General features: G+C 39.8%; 2 protein-coding genes across 2 annotated transcripts in view; both read right to left on the reverse strand.

The window, feature by feature from the left end:
- The window catches only part of sema3aa (sema domain, immunoglobulin domain (Ig), short basic domain, secreted, (semaphorin) 3Aa), a 181,753-nt gene that overhangs the window by 157,124 nt on the left and 4,776 nt on the right, over positions 1–19,853 (reverse strand). The window contains exons 2-7 of the mRNA XM_034673678.1: positions 18,615–18,722; positions 14,465–14,656; positions 9,048–9,122; positions 5,894–5,998; positions 5,266–5,424; positions 1,734–1,820 (exon numbers count right to left, since the gene is read on the reverse strand). The gene's annotated coding sequence lies outside the window, so the exon portion shown is untranslated. The remainder of the gene's footprint in view (positions 1–1,733; positions 1,821–5,265; positions 5,425–5,893; positions 5,999–9,047; positions 9,123–14,464; positions 14,657–18,614; positions 18,723–19,853) is intronic.
- On the reverse strand, positions 1,402–18,701 carry tspan11 (tetraspanin 11). Its single transcript, XM_034674167.1, has 8 exons — positions 18,615–18,701; positions 16,058–16,168; positions 14,465–14,656; positions 9,048–9,122; positions 5,894–5,998; positions 5,266–5,424; positions 1,734–1,820; positions 1,402–1,425 (listed from the first exon to the last, which is right to left on the reverse strand). Exons 1-8 carry the CDS (start codon positions 18,699–18,701, stop codon positions 1,402–1,404), a joined length of 840 nt encoding a protein of 279 aa, XP_034530058.1.

Genomic DNA, 19,853 nt, shown 5'->3' on the forward strand with positions numbered 1-19,853 from the left:
AAACGAAGGTTTCTTGCTTATTTTCAGTCGGCTACAGCTGACGTAAACTTCCTCCTTTGGGCTTCCATTATATTTTTTTGTGCGACTGCCACCCGTTGAAACATTACCACTGCACATGTTGCAAGTTTCCGGCAGAGGTGTCAGCAAAAGCAGCATGCACCTAAACTGCTTAGCCTCTGAAGTTATCCTCTATCATGCTCCACCGGGCAAAATGCACAGACCGACCGGCCAGTACTGATGACGTGAGAGATGCACATGGCTGTTGTAAACACAGAAAAGCGTAGAACCAAGATGAATAGATCTGCCATATGGATCGGCACTATATATCGGCCCCTTGTCACTGATGTCCAATCTAGCCGATATCCGATTCCAGGATCCGATCGGTGCATCCATATTTCATAATAGGTATGTGCCTTATAATGTTAGCACATATACCTAAAAGAATTAAGAAGAAACTTTCTGTCAAAAGATACAGAACAGGACTTTTTCTAAAACACATCCTTGCTGAAGGAGTCAAGTCTTGCTCACTCAAGCTGTTCTCATGATGTCTGACCTTTATCACATCCTTATCAGCCACAACAGCCCATTTTCACAGCATGCAGAGCAACAGATCTGTATTATACAGCCAAAGCCAGGCAGCTGCATGCTTCACACTCAGCAGAAGATTATGTAAGAACATGAATACTTTCATTAGGAACACATACAGCGCAAAGATTGAGCATTTTGCACAGAGCGAGCAGCCACACAGTGACAAACATGCAGATGTCAAATTTCCCACAATACCCTCAAACCTTGTCTGTCCACTTGATTAAACCACAAAGGTGCTCTAGAGCCCAATCACAATGTACCGAAGTCCTCCTCTTCTTCTTTATAGAGCAGATAGATAAAGCAGGCTGACAACACTGCCCCGGCCAGCTACAGTGACACGGCGCCACGGGGACGTGAAGACAGGCGATACGATTCCCCAGAGACAGGTGAGTGAGACAGACGAGACATTCATGCAGTTTGTGGCATTAATTCAAGACAATTCAGATGGATTCAAACGATCTATGTTAATGAGGTCAGTTTGACAGCCACTACAAACAGAGAGAACATTAAGACGCACTGAACAAATGACAAAGACATGGTGTACAGAAAATGTGAGCGGATTTGAAAGTGTTAAATCACGCCAAACAGGCGCACACAAGACTGAAATTTAGGACAGTTTATCCAGGTATTTTCCTTGAGAATGATACCTTTGGACAAACAATGGTGGGCATTAAAAGGGTATATTAGTCTTATGAATATCCCTGGGAATAGTCGATGTAGAATTGGTCTCAGGTTTCCCTCAAGTGAATTTAAAAAACGTGTCGTAAAGCGAGGACAGAATTGAAAACATCATCCTTTCTGTCTCTGTGACGCTTAAAAGCTCCAGTCCCTCTCAGACTGGAACAAATCAAATAACAGGAATGAACAAAATTAGATAACAATGATTTAGAGACAAGGTCGAGATGAAAAGACATGTCCATTCAGAGGTTGTCTAACCTGCGCTCGTACACTCTCAGTAATGGAAATGTTAAAACCCCTCGGCTCAGCTTCTCTAAGGTTTTATTCATACAAGGGCAGCAGCTCACTGCCGAAAGTAAAAGCATTCTCACTGTTAGATATACATCACTGAGCTTATATGAAGCCTCCTTTAGAATATTCTTCTTCTTCTTTGGGAGCTCTTTAAACTAGTTTCAATTTGTACCTACCTGCAGACAGGCCACGCCTATGCCAACAGCACCAATGATCAACAGGTGGTCGGCTAAGAACCGCTCCAGCTTGGTGATGCAGCCACCCTGCAGAGTAAAAGGCTGAAAATTAAAACTGTATAATAGACGACAGATCTCATTGTAAAGATTGCAGTTGGGCTCATATTTTCCATGACTATTAAGAGAAACAAGAAAATACTGTGTGAGGAACATGCACATAAGTATCTTTTAGAATAGATTTTAAGATTATTTTATTGGTTTTTTAATCTCTTAATGGTCTTGGCCCTTCTTATTTATCAGATTTGCTTTTATCATATGAGCCAGTGAGAGCCCTCAGGTCTTCAGGTAGTGGACTTTTAAATGTACCAAAAGCTAGAACTAAGACCCACAGTGAGGCGGCTTTTTATTATCACGGCCCACACCTGTGGAACACCCTACCTGAAGATCATTTTTAAAAGCAAACTCAAGACCTACTTTTTAAGTCTCGCTTTAAACTGAGTTTTATTTTTATTCTTAACAGTTTTATTTATTTATGTATTATCTAGTTCAAATTTTAGTCGCTCTTATTCTACTTTATTTATTTATTTATTTATTTTAAGTATAGCATTTTATTTTCTTCTAATGGTTTAATATTTTATTGTTTTATTATCTTAGAAATGTATTTTATTTTGGTCATTTTAATTTCCTGTGTCGAGTTTTAACATCTTATTTAACCCTCCAGTGTTTCCTCATTAAGATATCATGAGAGCGTTTCCTCAGTTCGTTCAGCATCTTATTTTTTATTTATTTATTTTATATTTTATTTTTATTGTTTTATTACTATTGTTGCATATATTATTTGTTGTTATTATTATTCTTAATTTATTCTATTTTCAGTTGTTTTTATGTACAGCACTTTGTGTTACAATGTCATTGTATGAAAAGCGCTTTATAAATAAAGTCTGATTGATTGATAAAGCTGGTATCCTCAGAATAACCCGGACAAAACCTACCCACTCTGTCTCCATACTGTATAATATCATATCGTAGTGATATTTCAACACTATGTTCCTGTTTAAGCCTGTGCACATTATGGAGCCGGTGCACTGTGAGCAGTGACAAGGAGCTGAAGGGTTAGATACCTTGAGGTTGAAAAGTTCACCTCAGCAGCACACTAAGCATTGGAAACCTCATCTTTTATTCAATTTGAGCGAGCTCATTTTATCAGTAAAAAAAAGTTTCAGACTACGAGCTTTTTCTCTACTTCTGTCACTTTTTTAATCCCTATGAGGAAACATCAGGGCAACTCTAAAATATACTCCAGTAAAAAAGGTATTTTGGTGGCAAGCAATGTCCACTGAACAAATTGCATTAATGTTTTAGAATGTTTGCTTTAGATGTGGATTCATTCTATTTACAGATTGTACCAAAAAAATGTAAAATCTCTATGATCAGTAAGAGTTTGGTATGAGGAGTGTTCTGTTTTTTTCCACTACCTTTGTAGTGAAAGTGGAATTATCAATCATGTGTGAGTAGGCTGTGTATGCAGAGTGAACAGTCTGCAAGGAGAGCAAAAGCAGACAGAATGCAGTTCATCATAATGACATCTCTGCTCCCCTCTGCAGTAATCAGATGACACTATATCTATCTCTATAAACAATATTAGCATATAAGGGCAGCTAATGATCCATTATTGATCAAAATTTTCAACTTGAGCAACAAATCTTTGAGGCGTTGCGAAAGACAGTCAGCATTTTTATTTCCCAATTTCCTGGATTGCATCACATATGATTCATCTGACTGCCATTCAACAAAATAGTTTCAGAGTTGTTTTCTTCTCCTCTTGAGGAAAGAGCTGGCAAAGTATGACGTTTAAAATAACAACAACATCATAATATTGGTTTTAAAAAACTTAAGAACAGTTAAAGGTTAAAAACTATTTTGTTGTCCTTTTAATGCTTTTATTTACTTCTCCATTTTTATTCATTTATTTTTATTTAGGTATCCTTGAAAAAAACTCAACAATGATTTACTGGTCTATTTCCTACCACTTCATACTGTTTAATTGACGTTTATTCCTTTTAAAGGGGACATATCACGCTTTTTTCATCAATATATATTGGTCTAAGAGGTCCCCAAAACATGTCTTTAAAGTTTATGCTCAAAAAAACACTTTGAAATCAGATTTTGGCATGCCTGAAAATCCCTCTTCTTCAGCAGTCCTCAGAACACTCTGTTTTCTCTCTGACCACGCCCCCTCAGGAAGTGGATGTGCCTCGGCTGTCCAGCACGTTGATCTAATGTTTACATGTTGGCTGAATATACACGGCTGCTCAGAGATCACGTTACTTCAACCCTCTGAATCTGATCCTGACGGAGAGGCGCCTGTAGCAGGAACTTTCTGAAGGATTGGTCACAGATTTAGTGTTTCTTGTTGTTTTATTTATCAGTATGTCGACGTGTGTCTTGGTACACAGCTACGAACATGTAGCTATGTGGCTATGCTAACTAGCGCTAACACTTATCCATGATAAATAAAAATCATCCACTAGATCTTCAAATCTGCAGACGTGGGGAGTAAAACCGACCTCTACCAGAAAGGCAGCAGGGCCTTACTGAAGGATTGGTCACAGATTTAGTGTTTCTTGTTGTTTTATTTATCAGTGTGTCTTGGTACACAGCTACAGCTACAGCTACATCTATGAACATGTAGCTATGTGGCTATGCTAATTAGCGCTAGCACTTTTCCTTCAAATCTGCAGACGTGGGGAGTAAAACCGACCTTTGTGTTTATTAAGACAGCCTACAACTAGCATGCCTCCCTCCTAAGCTCCTTGTTAGCACACATTTGTGCAGGTAATGAAAAACGGAGGAGGGGATTCAGTATTATTTTATAAAGTCTATGGGCTGAACAAGCTCCGAGCTCTGACTCCGTGACAGACCGGATATTGTTGTTACGTAACAAAAACACGGAAGTCTGAAACGGCTCGTTTCACACACATTTACAGAAAGGTGTAGAAATCAAAACAGGGGCAGAATGGATTTTTTCATTCTCGGGGGGTTTGTAGACATGCCAGGGACACATATTTCAGGTAGAGAACCATTAAAAAGTCAATTTTGCATGATATGTCACCTTTAACCTCTTGAGTTGCATTTTGTTTTGCATTGTTGAAGTTCCTCCTCCCTGTTGTTCGAAATGTTTGCTATGGTATTTGAACCATGCTTTGAAGTAGCTTCTCTTTGGGTTCATACTGCTAAAGGGTGAATGTATGACTAACTTTTAACAGTGAAACTGAGACTCAACAGAAACCAATAATTGGGTGCTACTCCAAGGGATATAATGGACCAGGAATTTATCAAATGTAATTTGTAGACAGATCTTGAGGGGTTAATTTCTCTTTGCTGTTTTGGTTTACTACCAATCACTGCTCATCATTACCGGAGGCCAATATAGTCGTTCAACTATAGCTAATAGGTTCCAAGACTAGACAAATATGGGGCTTTTTATTTACAGTACAGTATGCTATTGTCTAGTTGTGTGCACTTTGCTTACCTCAACCTTGTAGATGTTGGAAGGATGGTCTCTCTTGCCACACAGAGGAACGATGGTTTTGCAGCAGCTGTCGGGCACCACCCTGCTCTCTGCTGGCTTTGATAAGATGTAAACACTCGTGATCCAATCATGGGAGTTGTTGCTGCCACAGCACTTGAACTGGAGGTGGGAAGATGAGGGCAAAAAAGTTCAGTTTTGAGATGTCACACACGGTGAGCAAAACCCAAATCCTTCTTCTTCTTTTGGGACAGTTACATATCTCGCTCAAATCACTTTCCTGAATCAATATTATGTTCACTTTGCGAATTCTTGCAACTGCAGGGGGAGGTATTACTTCCTCCCAGGGACTTTGAAAACATGACTTTAGCTCAGGCGGTTTCATTTCTGATTTTTGCAAGATTACTTAAAAAAAAAAAAAGATGGATAACACAGAGCTGTGAGCAATTTCTTCTCCTGAATTTCACCACAATAAAACTTAGTCTGATGGAGTTTTTTCAGACTGAGTCATAGAAAAAGACTTCATAACTAGTAAGACTATTTTTGGATATGCTAGCTGGAGAGAAGTGCAGTCTATAATCTTACTCCAACCACCCAACACCTCAAAGGATTTTATGAATATAATCCATACGTCCTGTTGTAGTCGGTCCACTGCTAATGTGATGGCCTCCTTCCCTGGCTGGGCGTAGTTCTCTGTCATAGTCTGGTTCAGATGCTGCTTCAGCTCTTCGCCCAGCTGGAAATGGGGAATTAAGAGAGAGAGCAGACACACACACACACAGTGAGAGAGCAATGACTATAAAGGTGAGAAAGTTAAAAGGATAAGCTTGGCAGAAGTGAAAAAGTGGGAGGATTAGGGCAAGATACAGAGGTAGCAACTCCCACGCTTCTGTGACAGACAGATGAACAGTTCATTTGAAAAAAAACACTTCAAATATAGACTTTGTTGTGTGTATATGTTGGTGTGCACACACACACACATACACACACACAGGAGAGACAGAACAGAGAGGGAGGATGAGAGCCCTTATCTTAAAAGTGATTCCATCCTGTACTGAACCCTTTTCCATTTCAATAAATCTCAGCTTGCCTGCAGATAGCTCGGTGCTCTTTGCAGGAGAAGCTGACTGACAGGCAGATGCTTGTGTGATAACAGGATCTGAAGAACTGTGTGTGAGAGGAACTCCAGAAACTGAACATAATGCTCAGTGCAGGTGGCAGGAATCCACAATAAGATATTCAGATATTAACGGGAAAACAGCAAAAATAAAAACAATGCTAAAGCATGGATACACCGGTTTCACTATTAACCGCACTTTAAAACGCCATGATGAAGCTATCGTAAAGGCTCCACTACACCGAGTGTACATTACAGCTGATTGGTCTTATGATGGTTAAGGGGGAGAGAAACGTTCATGTTTTAACTCCTCCAGCACAGTGTGGGCACAGCAGAGGGCCAACCCACCCTTCATATTAACGATAATATACACCTTTAAAAACAAATGTGCTCTGACAAACCAAGCAAGGTTTGAATAACAAAGTAAACCTTTTGACAGACAGGGAGGAATTAGGGTTAAAAAGAATAGACGTAAATTAAATGTTGAATGAGGTGGTGTAACAATAGACCAATAAATCATTGTTCAAGAGGTTTTTCAAAGATAGATAAATAAGTAAAGATAAATAAATAAATAAATAAATAGAAAATAATAAGTAAATAAAAGCATCAAAGGAAAGTTCATTTTCTAAACTTGAGGCATGGAGGGCAGACTTGAAGGAGGATATTTCAGTTGATAGCTGGAACATAAACTGTGAGAATGCTCAGACCCAAACAGCTAACACAAACTTAAAACTACTTCAATATAATTGGTTAATGCAGACTTATGTAACCCCGGTCAAATTGATCAAATATAACAGCAATATACCTGACAGGTGTTTTAAATGTAACAATGCTCAAGGAACCTTTATACATTGCATTTGGGAGTGTGACAGAGTTAGGAACTTCTGAAGGGAAATGATCAACAAAGTCAGTACTATTTTGTAAGTAATAGGGATGACCACAATTAATCGATTATCGATTAATTGATTGTTAAGAAATTACTCGAAACACAGATTTTTGTTATCAATTTTCCGTCACGTGGAACAAACATCATGTGGTCTCATATTACACTCATCTATCAGGGAGGTGTTTTTAAGTTTAAAGTATGTTTCGATGTGATTCAGCTGGTAAAGGTGTTGCGCACAGCGGAGACGCTCAGCTGGCGGCTGCGGCTGTGCGTCAGGTCTCCACGTGCGCTTTTTAAAAGAGGATCAATACAAAACTGCTGCCAACAACAACATGGACACGAAGGTTGACAGCTTTAAACAGGATATTTCCACCTTTGGATACGAAGGCAACAGACAGGTGGGAAATTCTGGTACGCTACTTTTACAGACCAGCAACATCAGAGCCGTCTGAGCTTTTCTCCAGCGGGACTGATTATGACCCGGTTGCGCTCCCGGCTGACACCTGACCGAATACACATGTTTATTTTTCTCAATAAGAACGAGTATACAGAAAACTGGACACTGTGAGTCTGAAGTACTTTTCTGTTAGTATTATGAGCCTTCACATTATAAGATTATGTCCGCGGAGAATATTTTAATGAGTCTGATCGTTGATATTCTGCGTGTCAAACGTGTGCCCGTATTCAATCCTGTCAGTTATTTGCATTTTGTTGCTGTAGAAAATACAATTTAGGGGGAAAACAACATATTTGGCCTTTTTTTTTACGTAAGAATAATAATGTTTTTTTTTATCAATAAATCGATAATTGATCGTTAACATTTCCAAAGATCGATCACGGAAAATACTTAAAATGTACATCCCTAGTAAGTAACCATTCCAGTAGACCCCAAGATGATCTTGGTACACATGTATCCGAGAGGTCTTAATTTGAGAACCAAGCAATGCAAGTTTATTGATTTTGCTATACTGCAAGCAAAATGAACATTGGCCTTTAAATGGAAGAAAACTGATGCACCTATAATCGGTGCTTGGATTAGAAATATGGCACAATGTATGTCAATGGAGAGAATAACATATACCTTGAAGAGCAAATTAACAGTTTATGAGGGAATCTGGAAACCATTTAATGATTATATTAAAAGTGGAGATATAGGAGGGTTTTTACAGGCTGAAAACCAAGACTGAGATACTTATACAGACTTGTGGTAGATCCCAGAAAAAAAGATGAAGACACTGAGAACCGGTTTAACTTACATTTTTGAATATATTGATGTATAATTTACTTTATTCAAGGTACCTTTAAATGTAATAGAGATTCTGTCTTGTATGTTTGACAGACTTGAGAGAGATAAATGTGGGTGGGAAGGGGTGTTTTGTTTGTTTGGGAGAAAATAACAAGAAATTATAATAATAATGTAATATTTATGTCTGTGTAATGCACAATGTACATGGAAAAGTCAATAAATATATTGTTGTTTTTTTTAAAAGTAAATAAAAGCATTAAAAGGACAATAAAGAGGTTTTCAGAATAAGAGGACGACATCACATAGGCAATAATTAGAAAAAGTGAAAAGGATAGATTAGGAACATTAAAATAATAAATTAAATAAATAAATTAAAACAATAAATAATCAAATAAAATTAAAAAAAATTAATTAGATGGATAAAAACTAAAGATAATCCTCCATCCACGATCCACTTGGAGGAATCCCAGTGATGTGATATGTGTGATGTCTATAACTGCATACATTAAATTATGACACCATAATAATTGACTTACCTTCTGGTAATACACATAAGCCAGCACTCCAGCAATCAGTTCAATCAAGAAGATCAGCAACAGGCAGAAGAAATACTGCGGACGAGAAAGAAGACAGGGAACCAGTTAGAGGAGCATTTTAGGTAACTCATCTAAGGGAGTTCTTCGCTCTCTTGACGGCTCAATAAAAACTGCCATCAACTGTCAATGTGCTGCGTCTGTCACATCAAACACAGAAGGCAATGCTGCACAAAAGGAGACAACTGAAAATCGTTTTGGCGGGCCGTGGAGTCCAGTTTCTCTGAGATCTTTTGAAAGCTGTCTTTGATGTTTCAAACACTTTGAATAATTCCGTTTAGTAGGGTATAAATCAAGCTGATTAAGATATTAACCATAGTGGTGGACAAAGTACACAGCTACATTACTCAAGTCAAAGTATGGATCCTCCTGGTCAAACATTACTCCAATATAAGTGAAAGTTGCTCTGTCAAATTATTACTTGAGTTAAAGTACAGGAGTACTTGCTTTTAAAAATATTCCAGTATTCAAAGTACTTCTTAAAAAAATCTCAAGTTTCAAATGTTCATGTGGAATAAAACCAGTGTGTTAGCTACAGACCTCCACATGCTTTCTCAGGTTAGATGGTGAGGTTTTGTTTGTGAGGTAAACAGATCAGAGATTAACAACAATACCAATCATTCTTTATTTCAAAAACCTCAAACGTGGACTTAAAATATGGCCGTGGTGCTCAGATAGAGAATTCTCATCCTCCTCAGCCGGACTGATCTGAATAACGTTTGATCTGATCCACGCTCAACCGAGGTACAGCTACACCACTGAGACAAACCAAACACAAGTACATGAATAGTTCACGGTCTTTGGGATCTGATCTCAGAAAAGAAAACTCATCAGCTGACCTGAAACAGAAGTAGTGAGTAACTAGAGCTTTGATAGAAATGTAGAGGAGTAAAAAGTAATAAGTACCCCCCAAAAAATAATACTCAAGTAAAGTACAGATACTCAAAAACTGTACTTAAGTACAGAACTCAAGTAAATTTATTTTGATACTGTCTACTACGGGCTGAGATTTGTGCCACCAGAAACTGAAATTGAATGATAACATTGAATTTGAATTTAATGTTTTGAAATTGAATTTAATGTTTTGAAATTGAATTTAATGTTTTGAAATTGAATTTATTGTTTTGAAATTGAATTTAATGTTTTGAAATTGAATTTAATGTTTTGAAATTGAATTTAGTGTTTTGAAATTGAATTTAATGTTTTGAAATTGAATTTAATGTTTTGAAACTGAATTTAGTGTTTTGAAATTGAATTTAATGTTTTGAAACTGAATTTATTTTATTGAAATTGTATTTAACCTACTTGAAAATTCAACTCTCTATTTTCCTTAAATTCAAAAATAAAAAATTCCATTTCAGTTCGCAAAATTCAGATTCAGTTTTACAATTCAATTTCAGTTTCTAGTGGCACAACCATTATGTCATCTACGTCTGTGAGGAAGAGTAATCGAGCACAGATTCACACAGCTCCTTTTCATAGTTTTCACACACTTATGGAACTCCCCCCCCCCCCCTTGGAGGGCAAAAAGAGGCTTCTTACTGCTACGGGCTACGGGGAATACATACATTAGTCATAGTCTACCACTGATTAACAATAATCAAAACAAGGGAAACATTCATTTGTATGCTACAGGGACACAAGGGATATAAAGAATTAGACATAATCAACTAAAAACACAAATTAAACCTCAACAAATACTAAAAAAACAAGTGTCAAAAGAAAAGTGTCTCTAATTATAAGCTTAATCTAATATGATAAACACTACTGTGTGCACTTGAATGGAGTTATGTAAACTTAGTAGCAGACAGACACATCTCCCACACATACAGAGCGCTCATCCAGACAGCTGTTGAATGAGCGAGATCAAAACTGCAGTTTTCTCACACTAAAATAACACAAGGTTGAAATACCACACACAAGTCGCTCCAAGTAACACAAACAGTGTGATGTGGTGTGGTGGCCCTGTTTCTGCCACCACACCACACTGTTGTGTCCTGCATCCATCCTACACAACACTGGTAACAGAGTGATGGCAAACCTCTTCTCAAACAAACCTGCTTCATCATCTTGCCGAATAATTGTGACACTCAAATGTTCTCTTTTGTTTTGTTGCAATCATTCTAATTGTATCATAGAGAAACACCAGCCTCTGTTTCTCTTGGTTACAAGGCTTTCAAAAACACTCCAGTCCCTGTGTGCCAACTGCCCACACAAAATGCTAACTTCACCCATTCTTTAAAAAAGAATCTAGAATCTGCCAGAACACATAGTTAATATAAAAAACTTGATCTATAAATAGAACATCTTCCCAGTCAGCAATAAACTAAAATGCACCACTGACATCAAATCACATCTTCTGTACCTCGTCACCTCTACTCTGACATTTTTCTCTCCTTTTGCTCCATCCATCAACTGTGGAAGGATAGACCTAAAAATAGTCCTGTGGCAGTGGATGTTCACCTCCTGCCGGCTTCTTTCCCACCGGGCCCTGTATCTGAAAAATAATGAGGACACTGAGGGTCTTGTCAGGCCGTTTTTTTTTTATCATCCAGTGAAAGACCTTGGACCAGGGATAGAATAAATCATGTCCAATGTTGTGTTGTTGCGTACTTGTGCAGAGAAAACCTTTGCTTACATGTGGGCGAGCATCTGGCTCGGCCACCAACAAGTAGTAAGGACTGTGAACATCGCTGCCCACAGAATCTTGTACATTACTGAACTCCAGAGACAGTATGGGCTGCACTACTTCTAACATGTGCAACACAGAAGCAGTTTACGCCTGGTGTTATCGATGTGTACGAGATGATGCGATCACAAGCGGACAGTTCTAAGCGCACCTGTTCCCACCCGGCCAGATCATGCAACTCCAAATGCATCTTCAGTGACCACTTGTGATCAGATCTCACCTTCAGGCTTTTAAACACAGGGCCTCATTCATCGTCTCTGGACTACAAAGAAAACATTAAATGATTATAGAAACGGGGATGTAGACTCACAGCACACAGAAAGGGAGAGCTGAGAGGGGCTGGTGATGACAGACTGAAATATTGACGTGGTATAAAAACCTTGTTTCACTGAGGCTGATGCTCTTCTACAATTCTGCAGTTCATCAGTTAAATACATCAACGTCACTGCAGACAACAGTCTCTGTTTGCAGTGGAAAGAGAAGACAGAAACATCTGCATAACACATCTATCTACAAAAGGAAATGCATTCTCACAGCATTGCAGTATTATTAACTCTGACAAAACTCCTCACAGGTCACAACTCTTGATCATGTCGTTTGAATTAAGTGTAGATTTAGTTAAAGAGCTGGACATGGAAATACAGGATAGATCCTGACCCATGTAGCGTCAAGGATCGAGCATGACAGTCAGACAGACCTACTCTGTACGTCACCGCCTTCTCTGAAACACGATACACATAAATCGTTCATCTCCTCACTGCACTACTTTATGAACACTGTTTATTTAAACAGCTTGTGTATCACGTTTATCTTATCTTATTTCCTCTTAAGTACAGGATTGTCCTGTATTGATATTTTTAAAGCAGTCTCCTCACTGAATTATACAGAAACATTATATCCTGTATTTCCCACAACAAGAAATTTTCATTGGAGAGAGGGTTGCCCTGTTACTCAATGTGATCATGGGGTGGACATCAGTAGAGGAGGCAGTCTATAATGCTGTAACATGAGATGGGACATATACTAGAGATGTGACAGGATTTTCAAATGCTTGAATATTCATTCACTTATCAGAAATCAAAGAGTTAATCAGTCCCTCCAGGAAGTTGCGATTTTGCGATCGCAGCTATCAACGAAAATTCAACCAATCAGCGTGATTTTTTCGCGGCCCTGCAATTTTTTACAATCACCGCAACTTTCCCACAAATTTGACCAATTACCTCAATCTCAGCCCCTGCACGTCATCGGTTTTGTCATCAATTTGACTTCCTTGGAACATAAACATAAGTCCTCACTTGATCGGCACTTTTCAACAATAAAACACGCACAGAGAACGGGTGAAGAGAGGGGACAGCAGGCAGGACAAGTGACCATGACAACGTTGTTATTTATAGATTGAGGGGCTCAGTGTTCGCTTGGTCTCTACCTGCAGCAGGTGTGCTTTATGAACCAGCTCTCCTCACCTCCATGCATCTGTCTCATCTTCATTGAGGATTTTTACCCCCCGGTGTGTGTTAGTGACAAAGACACAACAGGGGGACGTCTGTTTACTATTTGATGTTTGACGTTGTTGCCGTGGTTACCGTAAAAAGCTCTGCATCTACAGCTTGATTTAATCCAGTTTGGTGAAACATCAGACACATTCAGTATGTTTTGATCAACTCCTTGTCATCAAAGATGCAGATTACTTTCAGAGTGCCGTGAACTGACTGCGTCAGTCGCTGCAAGGTGCATTCAGGGACCGTCGTAAATGTGCAATACAGTCCTTTCATGGCATTTTTCTGTGAATCAAGAGAATCAAAATACAGTCAGTGGCCACATCAAGAATGTTTTCTAAAAACATCTGTAATTTAGCGTATTTACTTGCCCCTGAGATGTTATTGGGGGAAAAAAGCAAAGAAAAATAATCACAACTTTCACCGCAATTTTTTCAAAAAGCTGTCGCAAATTCAGGCTTTTTGGGCCGAAACAATCACAAAAAAATCCCGCGAAATCCTGGAGGGACTGATTAATGCACGTATTATCTTGTTTTAAAAGTACAATCTTTCATCGTTTTCATCGGTGCCTGGTTGTAATACGGTATTCCCGCCATACGGTGGTTGAAGAGCTAAGAGCTCTTAAAGTTGTTTGCTAGCCACATTAAGTAACAGAAGAAGTAGAATGCTCACTGCATTAAATAGCAAAAGAAGAAAACATTAGCGACGGCTGTGGAAATACGTGTGTTGTGGTATGAGATTCAGAAACGGAGACAACAGCAGACACTGAGCATGGCTGTAAAATGTAAGCATACACGCCACGCTGCTGCGTCACAGAAACACAGACATAAAGGTCTAGACAGTGCCCGCCAACAGCAGCACCTTGTCCCAGTGCTGGTCAACGGGACTGCCACACAAACGGACCATTAACGGGACAGGTGTGTCGTGGAGTGTTTACTTTTACTGTCTACACCTGCAGCACAACAAATGTTGTGTTAATCGTTGTTGTGTCAACTTGACGTTTCAAACCTGCAGTCAGAGAGCTTGATTATTAGTAATTGCTGAATAAATGCCAGTGATTATCCAATAGTATTTTGGCTTGAATGCCCATTCCTAATATCTACACTCATGTTTATAGCTATGACACAAAGACCAGGTCTTCAGTAGAAACACCCTCCCTGAGTTCACAGTCTCACCATGGACAGACAGTTCCTCTGCTCCCGGATGACGGCACAGCAGCCCAAGAAGCCTGTAACCACCACCAGGCTCCCAGCCAGGATGAGGATGTATGCTGAGACTGCAAAAGTGCTGGATGCCAGCAGACTCAAGTAGTCACTCTTCTCAACCAGTGTCCATACTCCAACACCCAAGACCGCTGCTCCAACCATCTGGAGGAGAGGAGGAAAGAAGACGAGAGGGTTAAAAAAAGACCTAGATAAAGAGATAATATGACACTGATTTGAGTGAAGGGAAAGGTTTGACACAGGAGTGAAAAGAGTCAGTACAACATAAAAGGTTTGAGCTATAAATGACTGCAAGTTCAATGCTTTTAGATGAGTCATACACATTTAACAATATGAGAGGAATGTGGGCATAAGATCAGGTAGACAGTAAAAATAGGGAATAGAAAAAGAAACCGAGAGAGAAGTGACCAAGCACAGGAGAAGTGAGACCTCAGGGGTCAAATCAGGGCATAATGATCATTTCCTTCCAACCAGTCCGGAATAAAAGACAGAGGGTGGGATCTAAATCTGTTCCTCTCGTCAGTTTCAAAGGCGAACAGATAGGAAATGCCTCAAAGAGTCTCTCCCAGTCATCCTCCCATTCCATTTCCTTCCAAAGCAAGACTCAAACTGACAACAACACATGTAGGGAAGGAGGCACCACTTGGACACACAGGGGCACAAGGCCCATAGCTTATTCATGTCTTTGACATTTAGAGACTAAGTATCGAAACAGTCTGCAACGGCCCAGATGATTGTGATCAGGAGAAATGTGCTGTGAATTCTGAAACAATGCACATTCATAAACATGTGAGAGGCAATGGGCTGAAAAATGACGAAACAGTTACATTAAAGTGTAAAAATGATGCAGGTCCAAAATTTGCACCGATATCAAGGTCCACTGCAAAAGCAAAAACGCTGCAAATCAAGACATGATTTGATTTGATTATTACATGAGTTGCTGTCAAATGGCTTCCTGAGTGTGGCTAATGTTGGCAGAGATAGCACCAGCAGCCTGAAGTACTCCATGCAAGTAAGTAACCACATGCCTGCGCTGGTGACGCACTGCTGCAGTCCAGTGGTGACATCTCAGTTTAAATCGACATAGCTTACATAAACTTGATCTCAGTTTGTAAGACCAAAAATACTGACGAAACCTGACAGAAATCTGTCATCTCTGCTTGTTTACATTTATGTAGTCGGTTATAGCATTATGGCAGTAGCTCCACCTGGTGGCAGCGCTAAAGCTTGGACACAACATATGATATACAATTCTGGCCTAATAAAAAAATACCATCATAATTCATTTAACTGTTCCATGCCTATGTCTCCTCCAGGCTAGACTACTGTAACACACTGCAGTACATCCAGCACTGTGCAGCTAAGATCCTGATGAGAGTGCGCAAACATGACAATATTACACCCATCCTGCAATCACTTCACTGGCTCCCAGTTTCAATTAGAATAGAATACAAATTTTCCTTGCTGACACATCAGTGCATTCATGGAAACGCCCCCACATACCTGAAAGAACTATGAAACCCACAGACCACCACAAGAACCCACCGCTCCACCAATACCAACCACCTCCATTGCCCCCGAACCAAACTCCGCACTAAGGGAGACCGGGCCTTCTACTCTGCTGACCTGCGTCTGTGGAATGTCCTCCTCGACCATCTGAGAGCACCACAGATTAGTGACTCCTTCAAAAAGGAACTCAAGACTTTTATTTTCCCGGGGGCATTTTGCTGTTTTTTTACCTGATCTCCCATCTGATTTATTTAACTGCACTGTTTTGAACAAGTGTTTGAAATTTTTATTCTTAAATTTGTTCTTATTTTAGTCTTTTGTTGATGTGTCATGTAGCACTTTGGGATTTGTTCTGAATGTAAAGTGCATTACAAGTACATCACTCCTGTCCTCCAACAGCTCCACTGGCTCCCTGTTCAGTTCCGCATTCAGTTCAAAGTCCTTCTGTTGACATTCAAGACCATCCACAACCTCGCCCCCCCCATATCTGTCCGACCTCCTCCATGTTCCCACTCCCTCCCGCTCCCTCAGATCCTCTTCCTCCATACACCTGTCTGTCCCCTCCGCCCGTCTCACCACTATGGGGAGCCGAGCATTCAGCCGCTCTGCTCCCCGTCTCTGGAACTCATTGCCACCTCAACTCAGAAACACAGATTCTTTCCCCCATTTCAAATCACAACTCAAAACATATCTGTTCAAAACCGCTTACTCCGTCTGACTCCAATTGCACTGTCATTTTGTTATTGTTTCTATTTTTTTCTCACCCCTTGTTAGTTTACATTGTTTTCATTTTTGACTCTGATTTTGTTTCCTTTAATGTAAATTCGTGTATGTATATATTTCTATCTGTGCGGTGTCCTTGAGTGCCGAGAAAGGCGCCTTTAAATAAAATTTATTATTATTATTATTATTATTATTATTATTATTATTATTATTATTATTATTATTATTGTTATTATTAACTGACCAGTCATTCTGGTGCCAACTAGAGAGGTTTGCAACATTAAATCTTTAGACAACTGAGCATCCACAATCCTTATTTAGCTGAAATGGGAGAGAGCAGAGAAGACACAAAACTGGGGCTGTTTCCGAAACGGCCTGCTACATACTACTTACTAATGTAGTAGGCAGTAGGTATTGCCTACAACATACTGCGTTTGAATTCAGTATGTAGTATGACTGTTCTGTCCGATCTGTCATGCAGCATGCTGAGCCAGACTTCGCTGGATTTCCGGTTTCGGAAAGCGGAATTAAACAACAGCGAAGCCGATACATAAAATGCTTATTTAGCATCCATTTATGATTTAAAAAGTTAGGAAGTGGTTTATATGTAATTTGATAACTTTCACAGCACCCAAAAACGGATTTCCTCCCGTCAAAAAATGAGGAAAAAGAAAAAGCAGAACGAGCGCTGTGCATTATGGGAAACAGTACGCGAGGCAGACTGGTCCGATGCACACTGAGATATTTTCCCGTATCAGTAGACATCCGGGGAGTTTTGGCTTACTGCAGATTTTGCTCTTGTTCACATACTACTTACTACATACTGAATTTTGGACATATCAGTACGTACTGCTAGTATAGTAGGCGGTTTTTGGAAACAGCCTGGTTCCGCCTCATATGTCTACCATCGCACTTGTATTAGACTTTTGCATATTTTTATACATTTGCATCGACTCTAAATGAGCGGCAGGTTTCTCCTTTCGAAGATCGTTTGGGTAGTTGCAAATCAAATAGCTGTGTCAGCCACCGTACTTAAGGTTACAAATTCAAAATCTTGTGTAACTTGATCATTTTGTAATTTTGGAAACATTCAATACCTAACTTGAACTGTTTTGTATGGTTTTCTAGTATCATAGTGCAGTGGTAGCAAATATAGAAGACTGATGTGAAATATTAATGAAGTCAAAGGAGGAGTCAGACACAATATATTTCTTCAAGAAAAACATTTTGAAGGCGGTGACAGATTATTAACCCAAGCTTTTTCCCTTTTCTTGCTTTAACCTCTCAAACAGATCTGGCAGTCTCCTCCACTCGCTCACACTATGTTCTCTTTGCATAAGACTTTGAAAATGATCCAAAGTGACCCCAGACAATCTGCGCAGTAGCTGCAAGAGCATTGGCTTGGAGCAGTAAACTGCAGCGTCATAAGATGCACTGCCTTCTTAAACTGACAAGGCCTGCATAATCTACGACTCACTTTGGGCCGGCTCCATGGTAAGCTAAGCCATTCCAAAATCAGACCTCTCTCTTACTGATTCTGCTTGTGTCCTTCCTCTGCTGTATACACCTGCAGTCTTAAAGGAACATCAACCATTTTTAAGATGTCTCTTTAACAAGGGATCATTTTTTCTTATTCACCAAATATCTTTTATAGGTACCGTGAGTAACAGTAAGGCCTCACATTGGTGTTACTACAAATTGGACGGAACCCCCACAAACAGGGTTAAATCCAAGTACAATTATTGCTGTTTGAGTAAAACATTGTGAGTGAAAAGATGACAAAGTGCATTTATTGTAGCGGTCCTTTCTGTAAGGTTTTTCTGAGTGTACATCACCAAACAAAGGGAGGATATTTGCAGGTCTTACTTACCCAGAAGAGAAAGTTGAAGACAAAGAGTAGGTACTTGAGACACACGATCCGCCAGCCTTCCTTGTCATCTTTATAACCTGCCGTCATCTTCCTTCCTCCAATTCAAATCTGAAAATAGAGATGATTGAAGTAAGAGGGGATGATGGAAGGTAAAGCAGAATGGAAGCCTAAGATATTGGGATACATGCATAGACTGTATAAATAATGGACGTAGTATCCGTGACGTCATCCATCTGTTTCTGAAGCTCTGTTTTGAAGCCAATTGTCGATGGGAGCCATATTGGAAATGTTGAAGTCAACCTAACTGCTGTTGAGCTAGTGTGACATAAAGAGGCAGGCTGTGAGCCTCCTAGCCAACAGCTACAGTGTTCCCGCCGTTCAATCAAGTCAGCTGTACCACTCATAATGGGAAACTCGTAATCTTAAATTTTTTGAAATTGCTGCGTTTTAAAAAAATGTACCCCCCGTACAGTGTGTGCCGATCAAGAAATGAGCTATCCTGACTAAATTCAGTTTTTGTACCAGGCTGTAAACATGCTTATTTCTGCTGTAAAGATCGGCTTTTTTGAATTGGTGTGTATGTGGTTTCTGGTACTTCCGGAGCCAGACTCAAGAGGACACTCGAGAAACTGCAGTGTAGTGGCTTGCTTTCGCCAAACGAAACAAAACACCTATAAGCCACTGAGGGGCTGCTTTACCGGGACTGAGTTGACACGTCCTCCTCGTGAAGGATGAACAAGTGAAGTCCAAACTCCGTGCAATGTCATCAAAGGGTTTATTTTACATCGACATACAATATAGGCTCAGCCGATCAACCCACACTTACATCTACCGTGAACTTGCGGAATACAGGCTTAAAGCTATGGTACATGATGATGACAAAGATAACGAAGACGGCGACAACGGTCAAAAACTGTATGCTACTCGGTAGGCAGCTCACCCACTAACCCACTAATTGGGTCTTCTTCCCTATATGCATTCTACACCAGGCTTGACACACCCGCCACTTATGGCCCTTTTCCACCGGCCCGTCTTAGCCCTACTCTACTCGACTTGACTCAACTCTACTTGGTTTGTGTTGCGTTTCCACGGGCGCGGTACCTCGTGTCAGATACCAGTTTTCGTACCTGCTCTGCTCTGGTTCAAAGCGAGCTGAGATGATACTAAAAGGTGACGCCGACAGACTGCCGGCCACTGATTGGTCAGAGAATGTCATCACCGAAGAGTCATGAGTGCGAC

The sequence above is a fragment of the Notolabrus celidotus genome, chromosome 21 (assembly GCF_009762535.1).
Source record: "Notolabrus celidotus isolate fNotCel1 chromosome 21, fNotCel1.pri, whole genome shotgun sequence".
Lineage (NCBI taxonomy): Eukaryota > Metazoa > Chordata > Actinopteri > Labriformes > Labridae > Notolabrus > Notolabrus celidotus.